The sequence below is a fragment of the Bufo bufo genome, chromosome 1 (assembly GCF_905171765.1).
Source record: "Bufo bufo chromosome 1, aBufBuf1.1, whole genome shotgun sequence".
Classification (NCBI taxonomy): Eukaryota; Metazoa; Chordata; class Amphibia; order Anura; family Bufonidae; genus Bufo; species Bufo bufo.
Window position 1 is genome coordinate 317,784,432 of NC_053389.1, and position 23,828 is coordinate 317,808,259.

Consider the following 23,828-nt stretch of genomic DNA (forward strand, 5'->3'; position numbering starts at 1 on the left):
TCTTGCCTCTTAAGGGCAGACCGATTGTTTCAGGTGTGGACAATTTATGTCAGAATCTGGGTATCTATATTGATCGGATATTGGCCCCTTTTGTGTCTGCCTTTCCTTCCTACACACGGTACACGACTGACTTGTTGAAATGTATTGAGGGGGTACGTGTGGATGAGGGTAGTTGGCTCTGCTCGATTGATGTGGAAGCATTGTATTCCAGTATTCCACATTCTGTGGGGCTCCAAGCAGTGGAGCATTTCCTAAGGTCACGAGGTTGTCAGTACCGCGCCCATTGCCGCTTTGTCCTCCGCATTCTGGAGTTTACCTTAACTCACAACATCTTCTTCTTCAATAACAAATTGTACCACCAGCTCAGGGCACCGCGATGGGGAGTCCATGTGCCCCATCGTACGCTAATCTGTTCCTGGGCTGGTGGGAGAAGTCTTTGGTGTTCACGGAGGATAGGGGGCATCTTAGTGACCAAATAGGGCTATGGGTGCGGTACATCGATGACATTTTTATTATCTGGAACGGGCCTAAACCATCTTTTGAGTCCTTTGTTCAGGGGTTGAATCATAATCAGATTAATCTATGCTTCCCCTATGAATCTGATAGGCAGTCATTACCATTCTTGGATGTTCTGATCACCAGGAATGTGGGAGGGCAACTTGATACCATGGTTTACCGAAAGCCCAGTTCTACCAATTCTCTTCTGAGACGGAAAGTAGCCATCAGAAGATGAATTACCAAGGGACAGTACCTGCACCTTCACAGGAATTGTTCCACTAAACGGGAGTTCATACGTCAGGCCTCGGACCTGAGAGCCAGATTTCAACAGCGGGGCTATCCTGATAAGGTTGTTAGATCTGCCTTTCGGTCAGCCCTGCAAGAGGAAAGGTTGAATTTACTTTCCCCTAAACCAATACAGGAGCAGGATACAGGTCTGATTCGCCTGGTCACCAAATTCAATAGGGCGTCACCACAGATACGGCAGATAGCGACCCAACACTGGGGAATTCTCACTATGGATCCAGATCTGCAACCCGTGGTGGGGGTATATCCACATATTACCTACCTTTGGGGGGAAGAGTTTACATAACAGGTTGATCCATAGTGAATTCATTCCACCAACTCCACTGGGTTGCTCATGGTTAAATCAGCAGACACGGACAAGGGGCTGCTTCAAGTGTAATGTGTGTGTGTCCTGTAGATAATTCAACACAGGCCTGCAGTTTACAAGCCATAACACGGGAAAAACGTACTCCATTCAACATTACATTAATTGTAAAACCAGAGTGGTGATTTATCTCCTTACTTGTGTGTGTGGCATAGAGTACGTTGGCAAAACCACTCACGGATTTCGGCGAAGAGTAGGAGAACATCTGAATGATATTGCCAATGGAAGGGATACACCAGTAGCCCAGCATGTTATATGCCATCATCAGGGCAGGGCAAGGGTATCATTTAAGAGTATTGACAAGGTCATATATCCCGTAGAGGTGGCAAGTGGGACCATCTAATTCTCCAAAAAGAGGGCCGATGGATTTACTATCTGAAGACTATGGCCCCGCTTGGTCTGAATGAACAACTTAATTACAGCTGTTTCCTCTAAACGCATTTTTGAATGTATAGCGTACCATTAGTTCCAGTATCTCTATTTCATTGAGCTTATACCATTATAGAAATAGTCGTATTCTTGCTACAGGAATATATTTCTACATTTTTATTTCTGCATTGTTGTCATGTGCATATGTCTTTACCCATTGGGGCTCCCTTTTCCTTTATGTGCGGTTGATCACACTTGGGGGGATCTTGCATAAAATGCCCTTTTCTTTGAATTATTGTTGTATACTAACAGACATCAGTTATCGATGCCTCGGCCCCTTAGCCGGAATGTCCATTCCTCCGATGGGGCATACCCGACTGCGGGGCGCCACTGCTGCTGTCCCCACTGTTTTACTTCCGCATCATTTGATCGCTGCCTGCGTTCCACGGGGCGCATGACATAACACGTTGGCGTGCCTATGGCTGCGGTCTCGGCATCACATGATCGAGTCACCTGACTCGTCATACGGATTTTGCAAATAAGGGCGTGAAGTGGCGCCTTTACCGAGACACCGAGGGTCAGAATGGACGTGGAGTCATGCGGCCCCTGCCCACTGGTAGTTAGGCTACTGTAGTTTGTAATTACCTTTAAGTCCCTTATCACTTTAAAGCACCTTAGGGATTCTTCCCGACCACTTGCATCTTTAGTACGGTCTCTTGACTCACAGCTGGAGTTATCCACTTCTGATATTTAGAATATTCAGAGTTTAGCAATTCATGTAATCAGTAATGGCTGTTCCTGCTGCCACCTCTGCATAGACATTCAAGAGCTACCCTGCTTCGCATGTGTGACACATTGGAGAACTCCTATCTTCTGCTTGGTGGTACATGGACCACGCACCTGAGCTGGCACTAATGGCAACCTAGGGGTATTCGAACGATCCACATCCGAAATAACCATCCATCACATCTGGACGGGTGAGATTGGTCAATTTTTTCCTCCCCTATGTTGTATTCTATGATCCAAACCTGCCTGGTGACATATTTTTAGTAAGTTGTAACCAAAGTGTTGATTTTTGCACACAAGTGTTCTATATTTGTTGTATGTCTCTATGGTGTTGAGATATTTTTTTTTTAGTCATGTTTTAAAATTCCCATACCTCTAATTTTTGAAGGTCTTTCTGATTTTCCTGCTTATATTGGGAGTATTGTGGGGAGACGACATCAATCTCCTTTGGTCTTACGTTAATGTGCACAGGGTCAGCTCACCAGCAGGCCCGCACTTTTACAGGGTCAGCTCACCTGAAGGCCCTTGCATATAATGTTTTAGAGGGTCAGCTCACCTGCAGGCCATCAACTTTAATACTTTCGATGGTCGGCTCAGCAGCAGTCCCTCAACCATAATTTTTTCAAAGGTCAGCTCAGCAGCAGGCCCTCAACCATAATATTTTTGATGGTCGGCTAAGCAGCAGGCCCTCAACTATAATTTTTTCGATGGTCAACTCAGTAGTAGGCCCTCAACCATAATTTTTAAGATGGTCATAAAAGCAGCAGGTACGCGCCCCTAATGTTTTAGAGAGTCAGCTCAGCAGCAGACCCTCAACCATAATTTTTTCGATGGTCAGATTAGCACCAAGCCCACACCCATAATTTTTTCCATAGTCGGATCAGCAGCAGGGCCTCACCCCTAATATATTAGAGATTCAGCTCACCAGCAGACTCTCAACCATAATGTTTACGATGGTTAGCTTAGCAGCATGCCCTCACCCCTAATGTTTTAGATGGTGAGCTAAGCAGCAGACCCTCACCCCTAATGTTTTTAATGTTCAGATCAGCAGCAGGCGCTCGCCCCTAATGTTTTAGAGAGTCAACAGCAGGCCCTTGCTCCTAATGTTTTTGAGGGTCACCAGCAGGCCATCAATCATAATTTTTCAAGGCTGTGTATGATGCCCTCCTTTATGTGTAATAAAGGGTGTATTGTAGTGCCGGTTCCTTGTAATTTTTGGCAGCCCTTTCACTTAGTGCATAGGCTTTATGAGTATAGGAGTCCCACTACCTGAACAATTGTACCACAATGTGAATGAGGCCCTCCTTTATGTGATATATACAGGTTGTATCGGAGTGCCTCTTCCTTGTAATTTTTGGAAGCACTTGCACTTTATATACAAGTATATATATAGGAAAGAATGTTTCCTAGCAATTTTTCCTCTAAAATAGATTTTATCTTCGGTTTTGTTGCGTATTAATGTCAGTCTGTAAAATTGGCGTACTACTCGTACAACATCATTCCCAGCAGTGACCTGGGAGTCCAAGATGCATCCAGACATCCTCCCCATGCTGTTCCTGAACTATTTCGGTGGTGTTTCCATCAATTTCTGACCTTTTCCTATGAACCAGGCACCCTCCCCTCTTCAGAGCAGGGGGTGCCTGGTTTAATTCTCGGGTTCTCCCATTGACTTCCATTATACTCGGGTGCTCGGTATTGTACCCGAGCATCCCGATGTTTTTGGCCCGAGCCCCCGAGCACCCGAGCACTATGGTGCTTGATCAACACTACTCTGGGAACTAGTGATGTTTTTCCTGACGAAGAGACCAGAAGCTGGTAGTTATGGTTTGAATCTTGATAAACTTTGCGAATCTTCCGGGCTCCAAGCAATCTTGAAGCTTTGTCTTCTCATTGTCTATAGCTACTAGAGGCCTGTCCATGCCAGGCAGGATCCTCCAGAATTATCTGGCTCGATGAGCAGCCGATACCAGACTTGCATCAATCTTGACAGGATTCTTCTCCAGGTGGAGATATACAGTATATATATATATATATATATATATATATATTTTTTTTTATATATATATATATATATTTTTTAATGCTTTCTCCATCGCAACCACGTCGTCGAATAACCAGAAGACTGGCCAATTCTCTCCTGTCTTAGGCAACACTTTATTTTTTTATAAAATTTATTAAATATTTAATATTAAATGGAACCAAAATTTGATAAAAATTATAAGAAACTAAACTTAAATTTGCCAATATAATATCCCAATCTTTTATGGAAATTCCCGGACAATCAATTTGCCAAGCCTTTTGTGCTTGAGAACGTGTATTATTAAATCGTGCAGAGCCGAAGTGGCCTCCTCATGCTGCTGCCACCTCCACACACTGGCACCCCTGAGTAAGCCAGCAGAGCCTGGCGATACGGGTTGGGCTTTCTTCCCTGTCCACCACGCATACTCTCACCATGCTACTTCCATGATAAGTATTATACTTACATCATTCATGTTGATGGATTTCATGCACTTTAACTGAATCTTACTTATTGCTTACCTATGTGGGATTATGCTTATGGTCTTGTGGTAGAGTCAGGGTGGCGTATGATACTTATTTGGTCCACACAGCCATGATTTATTGCATGCAATGATTTTAATTTGTCTCTGTTGTGTCGGTTGTTTTCAATAAATTTGATAAATTTTAGATGTGCGGCTCGTATCTCGGTATTCTTTTTCTCTTTTTTGGCTTATATTGTATGTTTCATACCGTGTGTCGGCACTCTTGCTCTAATTCTGGTGTGCCCCCTGTCTTCCAGGTTTCTTCGCACCTCCACACTTTGTCGTCGTGCCACTCTGTTGCCTCCTCATGCTGCTGCCACCTCCACAATCTCTCCTCATTGTGCCACTCTGTGGCCTCCTCATGCTGCTGCCACCTACACAATTTCTCATTGTTATGCTACTCTGTGGCCTCCTCATGCTGCTGCCACCTCCACAATCTCTTGTTGTCATGCAACTCTGTGGACTCCTGATGCTGCTGCCACCTCCAGACTCTTTTATTGGGCCACTCTGTGGTCTCCTCATGCTGTTTCCACATCAGCACTATATAATAGGTCCACTCTGTGGACTTCTCATGCTGTTCCCACCCTCCCCACTTCATGACTGGTCCACTATTTTGGCTTTCGGTCTGGCTGACATCATCATTTATTTGACCTTTCTCCTGATCTGTCAGAAGGAAGGAAAAATTAGACGCACAATGGATCCTATCTGTGTAGCAGCTGTAAGGCCTGTATGGTCTCAACAGAATTGGCTTCTGATTTGGTAGCTAAAAGTAGGAATATCGTAGGTACAAAACACAGAAGACATGCAAATATTCCATTCACATGTCATCTCTGTTTTAGATCCACTCCTGTTTTTTTTGGTATTGGCAATACTCATGGATTATTGAACAAATGTTGACCTAGTTAATGCGTATGCTCCACAGATGGGATCCATTTTTGTGGTTTATTGTTCTGACGGATCAGAGAAAGGGCAATTAATTAATCAATGACATCAACACAAACTTACTGCTGACACCCTCTCCACTCTGTTAGGCGGCTCTACTTGTATAAGCGTTTAATAGAACAGGTTCTGTAGACAGCTATGTGGAATCAGCTGAAAAGGGTGTAAAATGACTGCACTTCTTCTTGTCGCTAACATCGATCTATAAGGCTAAGTTGATACTACAGTTATTTGGTCAGTTTTGGCCTCGTGACTGCCCAAATAAGTGAAGTATGCAGTGATTCTAAGAGTGTCATACTGACTCACAATATTATATCACTACCATAGCAGGCTCCCTATGCGTGTTACTGAAAGGCACAATGTTCTACAACCCTATAAAGTCTCTCTGCAGCCCCCCAAAATAGCAGTTTTTAACATAATTTGCCGCAAATAAATTTGTATCTAACCAAATTTTTCCCCAAAAATTCGGCGACCCGGTGAATCAAATTTTTAAAAAATTCGCTCATCTCTAGTTATAACTAAATCCTCCTGTGGATTCATAGGTTAACATTTATTAACACTGAACTTCATCTGCCATTAACCCTTTCAGGACAAAGCCATTTTTCACCTAAAGGACAAGGCCATTTTTTGCAAATCTGACATGTGTCTCTTTATGTGGTGATAACTTTAAAACGCTTTTACTTATCTAGGCCCATTCTGAGATTGTTTACTCGTCACATATTGTACTTCATGACAGTGGAAAAATTGAGTCAAAGTATTTCATTTTTTATTTATAAAAAAATACCAAATTTACCAAAGAATTTCAAAAAATTAGCAAATTTGCTAATTTCTATTTCTCTACTTTTATAATAGATAGTAATACCTCCAAAATAATATTATTTTACATTCCCGAAATGTCTACTTGATGTTTGTATCATTTTGTGAATGCCATTTCATTTTTTGGGAACGTTAGAAAGCTTAGAATTTTAGAAGCTCATCTTGAAATTTTTCAGAAAATTTCCAAAACCCACTTTTTAAGGACCAGTTCAGGTCTGAAGCCACATTGTTAGGCAATAATAGAAACCACCACAAAATTACACCATTTTAGAGACTACACCCTCAAGGTATTCAAAACTGATTTTGCAATCTTTTTTAAACTTTTAGGTGTTCCACAAAAATTTATGGAAAATGGAGATTAAATTTCAGAATTTCAATTTGGCAGATTTTCCATTTTAATCAATTTTTCCCAATAACAAATAACAAGCAAGGTTAACAGCCAAACAAAACTCAATATTTATTGCCCTGTTTCTGTAGTTTACAGGAACACCCCATATTTGGGCGTAAACTGCAGGGCGCAGAAGAAAAGGAACGCCATATGGTTTTTGGAAGACAGATTTCACTGGGATAATTTTAAGCTGAAATGTCACATTTGAAGACCCCCTGATACACCCCTAGAGTAGAAACTCCAAAAAAGTGACCTCATTTTAGAAACGACACTCCTGTAGGTATTTAATACTAATTTTACAAAATTTGTCAACCCTTTAGGTGTTCCACAAGAATTAATGGAAAATGGAGATCAAATTTCAAAATTTCATTTTTATGGCAGATTTTCCATTTTAATCCATTTTTGTCCCGTAACAAAGCAAGAGTTAACAGCCACACAAAACTCAATATTTATTTCCCTGATTCTGTAGTTTACAGAAACACCCCATATATGGTCTTAAACTGCTGTATGGGCACATGGCAGGGCACGGAAGGAAAGGAACGCCATATGGTTTTTAGAAGGCAGATTTTGCTGGACTTGTTTTTTGATACCATGTCCCATTTGAAGCCCCCCTGATGCACCCCTAGAGAGTAGACACTCTAAAAAAGTGATCCCATTTTAGAAACTACACCACTCAAGGTATTCCAAACTGATTTTACAAACTTTTTTAACCCTTTAGGTGTTCCACAAGAATTAATTGAAAATGCATATGAAATTTCAGAATTAAAATTTTTTGGGCAGATTTTCTATTTTAATTATTTTCTTCCGCTAACAAAGCAACGATTAACAGCCAAACCAAACTCAATATTTATTGCCCTGATTCTGTAGTTTACAGAAACACCTCATATGTGGTCGTAAACTTCTATATGGCCACACAGCAGGGTGCAGAAAGAAAGAAACGCCATACGGTTTTTGGAAGGCCGATTTTGCTGCACTGGTTTTTTTACACCATGTCCCATTGGAAGCCCCATTGATGCACCCCCTAGAGTAGAAACTCCCAAAAAATTACCCCATTTTGGAAACTACGGGATATGGTGGCAGTTTTGTTGGTACTATTTTAGGGTACATATAATTTTTGGTTGCTCTATATTACACTTTTTGTGAGGCAAGGTAAAAAAAAAAAAAGCCTTTTGGCACCGTTTTTATATTTTGCTATTTGCAACGTTCATCTGACAGGTTGGCTCATGTGCTATTTTTATAGAGCAGGTTGCTACAGACACGACAATACCAAATATGACAACTTTTTTTGGTTCTTTGTTTCAGTTTTACCAAATATTGTCTCCACATTCTAAAAGCCGTATTTTTTATTTTTTTTTGGGTGACTGTGTTATGTAGGGGCTCATTGTCTTCGATATGATATGATGGTTTGATTGGTACTATTTTATGACTTTTTGATCGCTTGGTATTACACTTTTTCGTGTTCACCTGAGTGGTTGGTCATGTGATATTTTTTACAACAGGTTCTTATGGAAGCAGAGATACCTAATATGTCTACTTTTTTTATTTAAGTTTTACACAATAATATAATTTTTTTAACAAAAAAAATATATTCTAGTGTCGCCATATTCTGAGAGCCATAGTTATTTTTTAGTTTTTGGGCGATTGACTTAGGTTGAGGCTCATTTTTTGTGGAATGAGGTGACGGTTAAATTGGTACTATTTTGGGGGCATACACCTTTTTGATCGCCTGGTGTTGCACTTTTAGTGATGTAAGGTGAGAGAAAAAATTGACGGTGTTCACCTAAGGGGTTAAATCATGTGATATTTTTATAGAGCCAGTCGTTACGGATGTGGCAATACCTAATATGCCTACTTTTTTTATTTATTTAAGTTTTACACAATAATATCATTTTTGAAACAAAAATATATAATGTTTTAGTGTCTCTATATTCTGAGAGCCATAGTTTTTTTATGTTTTGGGTGATTTTTTTTAGGCAGGGTATCATTTTGCAGTATGAGATGACAGTTTGATTGGCACTATTGTAGGGTGCATATGACTTTTTGATCGCTTGCTATTAAACTTTTTTGTGATGTAAGGTGACAAAAAATGGCTTTTTTTCCACAGTTTTTTTTACAGTCTTCACCTAAGAGGTTAGGTGATGAGGTATTTTTATAGAGCAGGTTGTTACGCACACGGCGATACCTACTATGTATACTTTTTAAATTACTTAAGTTTTTCTTAGGGTAGGGGCTCATTTTTTTACAGGATGAGGTGACGGTTAGATTGGTATTTTGGTTAGATATGCTTTTTTGATCGCTTGGTGTTGCACTTTTAGTGATGTAAGGTGACAAAAAAAAAAAAAATTTTGCAGTTTTTATTAAACTGAGGGGTTAGGTCATGTGATATTTTTATAGAGCTGGTCGATACGGAAGTGGATTTACCTAATATGTCTACATTCCTTTTTTTTTAAAATAAATTTCTTTGCTTTATTTTGCGAAAAGGACACTTTTTTCACTTGAAACTTTTAATTTTTTTGTGGCACTCCAAGATTGGTAACAACTTTCCAATTTATGTATTGAATTCTGACTAGTTCCCCACTAGTGAGTATTAATTGGTTTAGTGGTCCCATTGCATCACATTCTACAGGGTTGCTGGTCTGGATATGTTTTGCATCCTGTTTTATGTTTGTGATTGTCATTACCTGGTGCAGTGCATCAATTTTATTATTACCAGTAAAATTTATGCTTTATTTCCCTTTCTCCCCTTTGAGGTTTATTTGGTTTGCATTGATTTATTTCTGGGAGCCATACTCGAAAATTTATGCATTCCGAATCTGTTTTCTATTGTATATGCTGGTGCTACATGGTAACAGCTAATCTGCAAGATTCTAGAGTCATGGACAGCACCATGGACACCTTCTTCATCCATAGTACAAAAACCTAGGGCTCCAATCATAAGTAAGCCTGATCACTTATGATCTGCTAAATGCTGTAACCCATTGTATATACACTGTTATTTAGTGGTGTATTCTAAAATATTCTGTTCACTTCTGGGTACCAGTTGAAAGAAAGGATGCCCTGGAGTTGGAAAAGGTACAAAATAGAGCAACTAAACTGATAAGGGGTATGGATTTCCGTAGTTATTATAAAAGATTAAAATAAATAAGTGTATTTAGTCCTGAGAAGAGTAATGAATGATTAATTTATATAAATGTACTAATAGTCCATACAAAAAACATGGTGAAAATCGATTCCATGTCAATTAATTTCAAAAGATAAGGTGTCACTGCCTTTATGTAGAGAAACAAGTTTAGTCCACAATTCCAGATACCCATTTGACACCATCTCAGACAGACTTTCAACCTATTCTCCATTCTCTCATAACCATGTGTGTCACAGAAAGAGCTGGGGCTCAGCAAATATTAAGATGATGAAAAACCAAAATGGTGAAAATGGTGTCTAAATATATACCAGAAGACAGCATAGCAGGACAGAAAAGATGAGGATGGAGGATCACAAGACCATGGCCAAAGGACTTGTCCATAATGCCTTGCAGTCATCATCAGCCAATCAGGAAGGACAATATCGACATATGTTATAAGAACTGCATACAAATCCATTTTTATGAGTGGGAGTGACCCAATAAAATAGATATAAAGCAAAGTGCTAAATCAGATGTATTGCTTTCAGGGTAAAATACAGTTCCTCCATAACATGTTGTGTTACAGAGGCATCATACAGTAATAGTCATCTAGGGGGTAATTTATTAATCTGAAATATAGACATATTTTAGGCGTATTTAAGGGAAAGATTGCAGTGAAATGGTTAGTGGCCTACAATCTGCAACTTCTCACACTCACGCCAGGTCTAAAATTGTGGGCATGGGTGGGAAAGGGGACTGGTCAATAGGCATAGAAAAAGGTCTAAATGTAAGATAGCAAGAAAGTTATCTTAAATTTAGAACTGGCGGAGGATCCTGCTGAAGTTATGATGAGACCTGCATCTCGTCTAGGGCTTTATTAAAACCGGCCTCTAAAACTATGGTCTTAATAAATGTGCTCCATAGTGCCCATGGCTTTTAAGTACAGAACCATTGGGATTTTTGCACATGCAGGCCTTAATCATAAATCAATATTGTCAGAAAATTTAGCTGTCACAGTATATCAACATAACATCCAACTAATTTGTTTTAGCCTTTCTTCCAATCCCAATTCAGGGGTATTATCACGGTTTCTGTGACAATTTTTAATATTTTAACAACAGCAATAGCACAAATTACAAGAGACTTTTGCTGCCTTAAATTCAGGAGCTTTGACAGTACCTTAACTTTGAATAACGTATTTTGTATATGTCAAAAAACATGGCTGCCACAGTGTAACAACTTATAAACAGAAGCAATGACACTGCATATGTTTAATCATACATGCATTTTTGGACACGGCGATGCCCATGATGTTTATATTTTATCATTGTTAATATATTTTTTATTTTTTTATTTTAGGGAAAGGGACATGATTGAATTTTTTTTATATTTTTTATACTTCATAGTATTTTGTATGTTGTTTTTTTTTTGCTTTTTAACATATTGTTATATAAAAAGCAATATGATATACATGACATCTTTAAAACAAGATATAAAAGATTGTATTTGATTCTTCTTACCTTATAAGAGGAGCTTAAAATTACCCCTAGTGGATTGACTTGCTCTTCATTCCCTGGTGTTTGAAAGTTATTCGGAGTAAAGACAATTAAGTCACTTTTAGGTCGGGATGAATTGGAGCTTATTTGATATTGAGTGTGCTGAGAATACATCCAGCTCCCTCCAGTGTTAGAGCAGATCTTGTAATTTTCTTTCAGCTCATTGACCTCATCTCTGTACTTTTGCCATCTTAACACACTGAACACAATTAAAGTAATGAGAAATATAGTTGATATGATGCAGATTGCAACAACCAAGTAAATATTTTCATCAGAAAATGCTTCAAAAGTCACCTTGGTCTCTTGATTATCAAACTTTAATTCTTCTCCAAACTCCACCACAGATATGACAATTTGAGTCTCTGTTGTCATAAATGGTTCTCCGTGATCCTGAGCTATTACCTGCAATCTATACTCATCATTATCTGAATCTGTCAATGACCGTTTTAAAGTAATTTCTCCAGTTTGATGTGCTATGGTAAAAGGAGATTTTCCAGATCCTCCCAGGTCCTTTATTTTATAAAATGTCCAAGCATTGTATCCAGAATCCAGATCTACAGCCTTCACTTTAGTTATCAGGTGTCCAGGTTCTGCTGACCTAGTAGTTTTAACTGTTATTTCAGAATGAAGTGGGGTAAATGTAGGAGCATTATCATTAATATCCTCAATGAATATGTTTAGAGTAAGGTTAGAGCTAAGAGCTTTTAGGCCAGCATCAGTGGCTTTTATGTGACATTGGAAATATGCAATCTGCTCATGGTCAAATGATACTAAAGCAAAAACCTTCCCATTTTCTGGATTAATGGAAATGTAGGATGAAATAGGGATCCCATCAATTATGCGCTCACTAATTGAATACGTAATAAAAGAATTCTGCCCAATATCTGGGTCATAAGCTGATGCTGTATATATATGTGACCCTGGTGGGTTGTTCTCCTTAATGAATATTGTGTCTACTGACTGGATAAATCTTGGAGCATTGTCGTTGACATCACTTATATCAATCTTCAGAGCTTTTGAGATAGACAGGGAAGGAGAACCTTCATCTCTTGCAGAAATTATAACTTCATATTTATTTTTCACTTCTCGGTCCAAATGTTCATTCACAGTCAAAGAAAAATCACCCATGAAAGCTGGATTTATTTTAAATGGTGAAGAATCCGAAATATAGCAGTTTACTTTTCCATTTGAACCTGAATCTTTATCATGAACACTGATGATGGCAACTGTTGTCCCCTGAGGAGAATTTTCAGGAACAGGAACGGATAATGATGTCACTGTCATTTCAGGAGGGTTGTCATTGACATCCACAACAGTCACTAGAACTTTACAATGTCCAACTAGCTGTAAATCTCCATTATCAATAGCTTCAACCTGAATTTCATACATGTTAACAATTTCAAAATCCAATTTCCCTTTTACTCTTATTTCTCCTGTGTATTTGTCTAAGATAAATGTTTCTTTTGCCTCCCCTGACACCATGTTGCTAAATTTATATAGTATCTCTCCATTTCTTCCTTCATCCAGATCAGTTGCATTTAGCTTGAACACTAACGTTCCTTCTACAGCATTTTCATTAACACTGCACTGGTAAAATGGCTGACCAAACATGGGAGCATTATCATTAAAATCTTCCACATTAACAATAATATATGTGGTTCCACTCAGTCTTGGTTTGCCTCCATCATAAGCTGTAAGTGTCAGATTGTGAATAGACTGCTTTTCTCTGTCTAAATTTTTTTTAAGCACAAGCTCTAATGACTTGATTTGATTTATATATTTTTGGAAATCTAATGCAAAATAATCATTTGCACTGAGCTCATAGTTTGTTACAGAATTTATTCCAAGATCTGGATCACCAGCTACCTTTAATGGGAACCGAGATCCTGAAGGTTTCATTTCTGATATGACCAGATTAGTGACTCTTGAGAAGAATACTGGACTATTGTCATTTATATCTTCTATTTCTACATCTACACGATACATCTGCACAGGCTTATCTACAATAACCTGCAGAGGAATAATACAGAAGTGAGTATTTGGACACAATGACTCTCTGTCTATTGTCTCTTTAACAAATAAGATTCCATTCTGCAGATTAACCTGGAAATATTCCTTCTCATCTCTAGAGATAATATGTAACATTCTGGAATTAATCTCACCTAACTCCAGTCCAAGATCCTGAGCAATTCTTCCAACAAAGGTGCCATGCTTGGATTCCTCCGGAATGATATAATGCAGCTGACTCAGGACCATATCCCAAGATATTTGTAGCAAAAAGAAACAAACCAATCTTTTTCTTGCTTGATAATCCTGTCTCTGATAGAGCATTTCTTAAATTTAGAAAAGGTAAAGGTCAAAATCTGTCCAAAAATAAAGGCACATTCACTGAGGGAAGAAAGAGGAAAATGGAAAAAAAAAATCTACTATGGCTGGTATCCCAAGATCAAGGATTTAATTTAATGATGGAGAAATGCATTTCCTGTTACTATTCTGCTATTAGTTGGTGTGGACTGCCATCTAGTGCTCAATTTCTAGGCTGCATTTCAAATTAGTTTTTCTGTCTTAAGTAGTCATATTTTAACTTTTTGATTATTTTAAATTTAAACTGTACCTTTATTAAATTATATACAGTATTTAACAATTTTAGAATCTTTTAATTCCTATACTGAAAACATAATCTGGAATAAGTCAATATATTCATGTCATTTTTTGCATTCTTATCTTGATTAAATTTTATTATAATATGCATTATGTAAATACATTATTTAATGATGTACCAACTTCAATATAGAGGCTCTATATAAATAGAAATGTTGCTTTCCTTGTATTGTTTGGAATAAAAATAGTAGTATATTTATTTGCTATTCTTTTCAGACTAGTTGATCTATAGTTATTTTGGGAAATTATGAAATATTTAAATTACTGACACCAATAATTATGGTTATAATGACAGTATATCTATATACTTTTACAATTTGTAAGATACAAAGAAACCTCAGAACAAGACACAGGGGAATACCACTGCTTATATAGAAAAGATGTTTCAGACATATTTTCCATTTTCTTTTATCATTCATAGATACTTTTTCATTTCCATTGTACTGTACATAACTCTTTCAGTATTTTATAGTCTTCACATAAAGCAGAGCATGCTCCATAGGTTCTGCTTAATTCTTTCCACCTTTATTTGTAAGAAATATGTTCATTTGAGCCTTCCTCACCAGGCTTATGTGAGCTGTTTATTAAGGAATACAGTTTAGTCCTGGGTAACAGTGATTTTTGTCTGGACTTGTGAAAGTGCTATGTAGAGCAACAGTTGAGAAGTTCAAACTAGATAGGAATCAAAATAGGGTTCAAAAACAGGTAACTTAAATAGGATATTATGCTTTTTCTGTGTGGAAAAATATCTGACAAGTAGGCTCATTTACCGTAAAAGTAAGAAAATATGTGTTGCACATGATTCATTAGTCCCAATGATTTTAAAAAACACTAGGAGGCATTGCTTATCAGTGGAAAAATTTAGAGATTACTGTATGAAAGGATTCTTATGTTCAAAGTGTGGAATGTTCTTTACATAAACTACTTTTCAGTGTAAAGTTTAATTTAATTGTTTTCATAATTATTGTATTATTATAATTATAATTATAATTTCTAGTTTTCTCTTATCCCCAATACTTGAATTCTACTTATCAAATGACTACTGTCCCATCCTGTCTTAGGGCAGTCATTTGACACTAACCACACCCCTTATTCTTAACAATGACACTAACTACATTCTTTACATTCTCCAAAGCTAAAATGTAAGATATATTCAACAATACTGAAAATCAAAACTAATCTGCCACAAAGCACAATAATAGGCTAGTAACTTTAAGCAGGTTTGATAAATTGTTGTATTTGGAAAAAGCGATATAACAGCGATATCTGATGGGCATGATCCATTTATATTAGTGACATATCCATATTAAGTTATTAAAAAATTGACCTTGTTTTTATATCTTAAGAAACCGTTTTTACGATTTTTAACTTCCTTAGACTTTTTTAATCCATGAAAAAATCCATTTAAAAATGAAAAACAAATTCTAAGACATTTTTTACCAATGTTATAACAGAGTACTATACAAGATTTTTAATTTTAGCATTCTACAAAAAAAGCCTAAAACACACAATACTTTTGCCAGTAGGATTTAAGACCCTTAAAAGGTTAATAATACTAGGGATGATGATCTGAATTTCAGGATCAATTAGATTTGTCTCAAAGCCAAATTTCTTTGTGACAATTTGTTTCATTTGTGCGCTTTGCGTAATTTGTCACAAAGTGAATTTTTTTATAAAATTTGTCGAAGCAGCCGAATCGAATTTTATACAACTTTGCTCATCTCTAAATAACACCATAAAGCAAAATAAAAAAATAGTTCACTGTTGTCAGATGAAGGTTTAACCAGAACAAACCTAGAACAATAAATATCTTGCCTTTTTAACATTTTAAACTAGTTATAAAATTATTTAAATTAAGTAAAATTAATATTTATTATCATTTGCTATAGGGACACCCAGGCAAAATCTTTAAATATAAAAATCTATATCAAAGCATGCAGGATCCAAATGATGACTCACAGCCAGGCTTCCACTAAAATAACCAGAAACAGAACGACTGTAGCTCCAATCCTAGCGGCTTAACTTCTTAGATGTAATAAACAGTAACAGAGCCTTATAGACAGCAGTATATAGGCAAAAATACATTGCATTATATAAATATATAGAAAAAAACCTACAAATATTTGGTGTCACCATGCCTGAAACAACTTTTCCATAAAACTTATTTATCTTACACTGTAAACATTATAAAAAAGAAGAATAATGGGAAAAAAACTTGTGTATATATATATATATATATATATATATATATATACATATACAGGTAAAACTCGAAAAATTCGAATATTGTGCAAAGTTCATTTATTTCAATAATGTAACTTAAAAGGTGAAACTAATTTATGAGATAGACTCATTACATGCAAAGAGAGATATTCCAAGCCTTTATTTGTTATAATTTGGATGATTAAGGCTTACAGCTTAAGTCACAGTTTTGAGGTACCCTTTGCTCAGGGGATATAGATTAATTAGCTGACAGAGTGTGACACTTTGAGCTTAGAATATTGAGCCTTTTCACAAAATTTTAATTTTAAGCTGCATTAATGCAATTCCTTTTAATTTGCATTACTGAAATAAATGGACTTTTGCACGATATTCTAATTTTTAGAGTGAGTTTCACCTGTATATATATATATATATATATATATAAATATATATATAGTACAGACCAAAAGTTTGGACACACCTTCTCATTCAAAGAGTTTTCTTTATTTTCATGACTATGAAAATTGTAGATTCACGCTGAAGGCATCAAAACTATGAATTAACACATGTGGAATTATATACATAACAAACAAGTGTGAAACAACTGAAAATATGTCATATTCTAGGTTCTTCAAAGTAGCCACCTTTTGCTTTGATTACTGCTTTGCACACTCTTGGCATTCTCTTGATGAGCTTCAAGAGGTAGTCCCCTGAAATGGTTTTCACTTCACAGGTGTGCCCTGTCAGGTTTAATAAGTGGGATTTCTTGCCTTATAAATGGGGTTGGGACCATCAGTTGCGTTGAGGAGAAGTCAGGTGGATACACAGCTGATAGTCCTACTAAATAGACTGTTAGAATTTGTAATATGGCAAGAAAAAAGCAGCTAAGTAAAGAAAAACGAGTGGCCATCATTACTTTAAGAAATGAAGGTCAGTCAGTCAGCCGAAAAATTGGGAAAACTTTGAAAGTAAGGGCTATTTGACCATGAAGGAGAGTGATGTGGTGCTGCGACAGATGACCTGGCCTCCACAGTCACCAGACCTGAACCCAATCGAGATGGTTTGGGGTGAGCTGGACTGCAGAGTGAAGGCAAATGGGCCAACAAGTGCTAAGCATCTCGGGGAACTCCTTCAAGACTGTTGGAAGACCATTTCAGGTGACTACCTCTTGAAGCTCATCAAGAGAATGCCAAGAGTGTGCAAAGCAGTAATCAAAGCAAAAGGTGGCTACTTTGAAGAACCTAGAATATGACATATTTTCAGTTGTTTCACACTTGTTTGTTATGTATATAATTCCACATGTGTTAATTCATAGTTTTGATGCCTTCATAGTCATGAAAATAAAGAAAACTCTTTGAATGAGAAGGTGTGTCCAAACTTTTGGTCTGTACTGTATATATATATATATATATATATACACCCAATTAAAAAAGTAAAACACCTTATTCTGCAAAAAAGCAACTAAAGTTAAATATATGGCGACAAAATGTTATTTTTTTCTTTAAAAATTATTTTATAATTCAGGAAAGAATAAGAAATAAATCATATTGCCCTCATTGTAGCAATCTGTAGAATAAGGTTAAGGTGTCATTTATATCACTCCGTTTATAGCACTAAAAAAATATTCTGGAACAATGACAATCAAAAGCAATCAAAAAGTCATATCTACCAAGAAAAAAATGCTCTCTTAGTTCCATCAATGGAAAAATTGTTATGGTTCTAATAATGTGATGGTACAATAAGCAAATGATTTTCCTAAAAAAAAAGTGCTTATGTGCAAAAGGGTAAAATATATTAAATAGAAGTTTGGTAATGTACTATTGAAGCAATGTGGTAAATGTACATTACCACATATAAGACAATGGTAGAATTAAATAAATGAGCTAATAAGATTTATCGTTGTACCCCAAAATGGTGGCATTGCAAATTACAACTCATATCCAGGAAAAAGTTACTATATCAAACCTCTAAGCCTGAGAACTAGTAAAATGGCTTCTTTTCAATGATAGTTTTATAAAGAGAAATCTCATGATTGACATAGCAATAATATTTTCATGGTCTTAGTTTCTAAATTAGAATTGAAGAACAAATACAAATTGGATAGACAAATGATTAACATTCCACTGAAATGCGTAGCTAGCCTTTTATTTATAGTGTTTTATTTAAGTTTTTAATAAATAACTTTTATAGATAGCAGAGCAGCACGCTTTTGTTTTTATTTTTTTGCTCCTTGTTGAGCGTACATATTCCTATGTTTATTACAGACTCCATCTGGAGGATCCCAGCGAACAAGCACAGCAGCCTGATCTATTCTCTCTACAGGAGAGACAATTTCCTAGTGTCGTGCCTAGATTTGTATAACATTATTCGGTAAGGTATTCTCACCTTGAGTCCTTATCTGGGAACCCTAAGGTATTTCACAAGGGATCACCCCCTATTGTTTTTGATTTATTTTTATCAAAAGGTAACTTCAAAAATAAGAGCCACTGAAGAAGAGGTGTGGCAATTTGATTACAGTAACTACGGATGATAATCTGAAAGAAACAGCGCGCTGTAATCCATAATCTATAAAAGCTTAAAATGATAATCTGAAAGAAACAGCGCGCTGTAATCCATAAAGAGGTGACGTATAGAAACCACGTGGGACGCCACGCGAGACGCCACCAGGTATGTGATCACCATCTGAAAATACGGGATCACTACTCGAAAGTTGTGTTTGAATCTTAACACACTACTGAAAACGACATCTATATCTTACTAGTGGAAAAAGAAACTATCGCTGATTAAGCGTGCAGTCTATCTTGCTGAATAAAAACCACTAGGAAGTGGTGAAGACACGGTAAAGAGACTGCTTATTTCTGTCCATATGTTCGCTCACTTGCTAATACCTAGCTACAAGTGGTTATACATCTTAACAAAGAAAATATAAGAGGTTTTCTATGCTAACATTGGGAACAACATCTGAAAGACTTTTTAATAATTTTTCATATTTTTTCCCTTTCATTCCCTGTGGTTTTCTTCAAATAGTCGATGCTTTCAATAATCGATTTTCTTGAGCATCACAATTGATATTGTTATACTACTAGTCTCAAGAGTCGATTACAACATCGATTTATATTCGAAAATTATAGAATTTGTTTTGTTATGTTATGTTTTAAATGCTAATTTTATTGTTATGGTGATATGTTTATATAAACTTTTTTGATGCAACTCCCTATGACTTGAGTGGCCGTTTTCTACATATATTAACTTCAAAAATAAGTTATGATTTCTGCTGTTAAAACCCCCGGTGATTAACTATAATCTAAAGTGAATTCAGAAGAACATTTTCAACCCTTTGAAGTGTCACCTCACCACCAAGGGGAAACTTTAAAGTTTAACCAATTGTCCAATAAAACTATCTGAATGTATGGACACAGGTATGGTGGGTTAGCTATAAGTTTTCTAACCACACAACTGCTTTAAAAATATATCAAACACAATACCCCTACTCAAACAAGTGCATTGATGTGCTGCCTAAGAAAAAGACAGCTTGCGTATAGTATGCTTAGAGATATGGCATGTGCTCCCAGGGATACATTTGCCATGGATTGAGAACTGAGGATCTATAGAATTATAAATAATAACAGCCTATGTTTTTAACCCATAGAATACCAGTGCCATACATTTATGGAGCTGCGGAACATGATTTAAGTCCCAGTACCATATATGCACGGCGCTCTGATTGGGTGGGTCAAACAGCAGCAGAGTCATGGCTATTTCTGACAGCCAAGCCCCTTCTGTATACACCAGCATCGATGAATACACTGATCCCAGCATATTTACCTCTTTTATTCCACAGTCAACGCTGACTATACCATGCATGAGGTTTAAGGAAAGTATAGGCACCCTCCCTGATCCCATTAGGTCTCTATGCTAATGTGACAGGGACCCAAAAGCTGGAACAGCAGCCTGATGCCTTACACAACTTGTCTCCTATGGGAGTCTATGAGATCGATTCCCCAGTGTAATGCACTGACAGGCAATGCATTACAATATGCATTATATTGTAATGTATTGTATAGGGGATCATACCCTCAAAAGTTGATTCCCACAGTGGGACAAAAAAAAAATTAAAAAGTGTTTTTCATTAAAAAAAAGTTTCAAGTAAAAAAGAAAATCCTTCATTCCTATAATAAAGACATAGAGTATAAAGTTGTTAAAAAATAAGAAAAACAGACATATTAGGTATTTCTGCCTCCTTAATAACTAGCTCTATAAAAAATACCACATGATCAACCACATCAGGTGAAGACTATAAAAAAAACTTTACAAATAACAGTAGAACTAGACAACTTATTCACCCCAATTTGAGAATCAAGGCCTAATAGAATTGCTTATCTATTAAACAAGGTGGACACTATTCAATTAGATATCTCTATGCCCTTTAGGCCCCTTTCACACGGGCGTTGCGGGAAAATGTGCGGGTGCGTTGCGGAACACCCGCGATTTTTCCGCGCGAGTGCAAAACATTGTAATGCGTTTTGCACTCGCGTGAGAAAAATCGCGCGTGTTTGGTACCCAAACCCGAACTTCTTCACAGAAGTTCGGGCTTGGGATCGGTGTTCTGTAAATAGTATTATTTTCCCTTATAACATGGTTATAAGGGAAAATAATAGCATTCTGAATACAGACTGCATAGTAAAACAGGGCTGGAGGGGTTAAAAAAAAATAAAAAATCATTTAACTCACCTTAATCCACTTGCTCGCGATGCCCGGCATCTCCGTCTGACTCTTTTACTGTATAGGACCTGTGGAGAGCATTAACTATAGTTTAAGGACCTGGATGACGTCACTCTGGTCATCACATGGTACGTCACATGATCTTTTACCATGGTGAATCACCATGGTAAAAGATCAAGTGACGTACCATGTGATGACCGGAGTGACGTCATCCCAGGTCCTTAAACTATAGTTAATGCTCTCCACAGGTCCTTTACAGTAAAAGAGTCAGACGGAGATGCCGGCTACGCGAGCAAGTGGATTAAGGTGAGTTAAATGACTTTTTATTTTTTTTTTTAACCCCTCCAGCCCTGTTTTACTATGCAGTCTGTATTCAGAATGCTATTATTTTCCCTTATAACCATGTTATAAGGGAAAATAATAAGGTTCGGGTCTCCATCCCAATCGTCTCCTAGCAACCGTGCGTGAAAATCGCACCGCATCCGCACTTGCTTGCGGATGCTTGCGATTTTCACCAACCTCATTCATTTCTATGGGGCCTGCGTTACGTGAAAAACGCACAAAGAGGAGCATGCTGCGATTTTCACGCAACGCAAAAGTGATGCGTGAAAATCACCGCTCGTGCGCACAGCCCCATAGAAATGAATGGGTCAGTATTCAGTGCGGGTGCAATGCGTTCACCTCCCGCATCGCATCCGCGCGGAATACTCGCTCGTGTGAAAGGGGCCTTACAGGGATAGATGCAAATTGCTTCAGATTACAGTCCCTGCACTGTTTTTGCAGTCTCCCTATGCTCTCCCTACAAAAAAAATGTATCTCTATGATCTCCCTATACTGTCTCTGCACTGTCCCTATCAAATAATTGACATTTAAAAGCTTTTAGGAAGAGGGTTTATCAAGTCTGTTCCTAAGCTTAGCTCACAGTGAAATGGCAGAGACCATATGGGATGAGGCTTTTAAAGGGCTGTGGAATCACAGGGGCTGGCTAGCTTCTGATTGGCTGTCTGAATGGCATTATGGGTGATCTCGCATTCCCAGGCTTCTTACTTTCACTTTGTAACACATGTAGATGCATTTTAGAAAAAAAAAAATAGTTACGCGGATTCGTTACAAATTGAATTTTGAATGCTTTACTTCACTCACACTTCTAATGTCTTAAAATAACAAAATATAATTTTTAAAATGATGCAAACATAAAGCACACATATGGTAAATTTAAAGTAATAAATATTTGTGAGGTATTGCTATCTGCCTTAAAATCTGAGAAATAAACATTTTGAAAATTGAGAATTTTCTAAAAACTTTGGATTTTTTTTATAAATAAAGATAATGTATTAACTCAAATGTATCACTAACATGAAATACAATGTATATTAATAAAACTTCGTGGCACTCTGCCGTCTGCTTGCTGCTGGAAGTCAGGTTCCCACCCCGTCTTAAAGTAACGATAAATACTCCAGCATTTATGATGCAAAAGAATAGGTATTTATTGGATAGTGCAGCTGTATGATACATGTGACGTTTCGGCCACACTCTGGCCAAAAAAATGCTGGAGTATTTATCGTTACTATAATGAAATACAATGCGTCAGGAGAAAACAATTTCAGAATGGCTTAGATAAGTTAAAGCATTCAAGAGTTATTACCGCATAAAATAACATCAGATTAACAAAAATTGGACTAGGATTTAAGGTGAAAAAAATTATTCACTGTATTATTCATTGCAGTTCATCATGAATAAGGCTATAAATTATTAATAATAAATTGTCATATCTATCTGTCATATAAAGTTTCAGCATCTTGTTCTAATAAAATACTTCTAATTATTTCAGATTTATCTGGTAAGATAAATGTAGTTGCATTATCTGTTAGATTGTTGATTTTCATTGCCAGTTGTCTGAGAACCATTCGGGGTAAAGATAATTAGTCATTCTTGACTGGCATTGGGTTGGAACATACTCTATATTGAGTTTGCTGAGAATACTATAAATTCGGCTAGCGCTAATGTTAGAGCACATCTTGTAATTTTCTTTCAGTTTATTAATCTCTATATTATTGCCATCTTAAAACAGTAAATGTGATTATAGTAAAGAGAAATATGCTTGATATAATGCATATAGCCAGTACCAGATACACTTTTATCTAATTAAAAAAAATTGTCTTTTTTTAATTCATTATTTTTAAAAGGCATCTCTTCTCCTGCTTCAAAAATGAACATGGTAAATCACTGTTAATGCAGACATTACTGGCTCTATGGTCTTGAGCAAATATTTTTAATTTATAGTTTTTATTAGTGTTGAGCGCGAATATTCAAATAGCGAATTTTTTTAGCGAATATCGGCACTTCGCTAATTCGCAAATATTTTGAATATAGTGCTAAAAATGCGATATTTTGAATATTCTTTTTTTTTTGTTATATTTATTTCTTTCCACTTCCCTAAAGTTGTTCTTACCTGTCCTTAAGATTCCAGACTGCTCCAGTCAGTGCCCGTCGCCGCTTCTGCCGACTTCCGTGCTCATGGAGCGTCCCCATCAACATGGGAATGTCTCCATACTAGAAT

At 36.9% G+C, this 23,828-nt stretch overlaps 1 protein-coding gene across 1 annotated transcript; it reads right to left on the minus strand.

The window, feature by feature from the left end:
* Positions 1-10,887: 10,887 nt before the first annotated feature.
* LOC121009031 (protocadherin alpha-4-like) lies at positions 10,888-14,014 on the minus strand. Its single transcript, XM_040441972.1, has 2 exons — positions 11,648-14,014; positions 10,888-10,908 (listed from the first exon to the last, which is right to left on the minus strand). Exons 1-2 carry the CDS (start codon positions 14,012-14,014, stop codon positions 10,888-10,890), a joined length of 2,388 nt encoding a protein of 795 aa, XP_040297906.1.
* Positions 14,015-23,828: the final 9,814 nt, after the last annotated feature.

Excerpts from the sequence above, each read along its gene's own strand:
- LOC121009031 (XM_040441972.1), bottom strand. The coding sequence starts at position 14,014 with ATGCTCTATCAGAGACAGGATTATCAAGCAAGAAAAAGATTGGTTTGT. Across the intron at positions 10,909-11,647 it reads TTTTAAGCTCCTCTTATAAG|ACCTTTTTCTATGCCTATTG; the intron begins GTAAGAAGAATC and ends TCTTACATTTAG.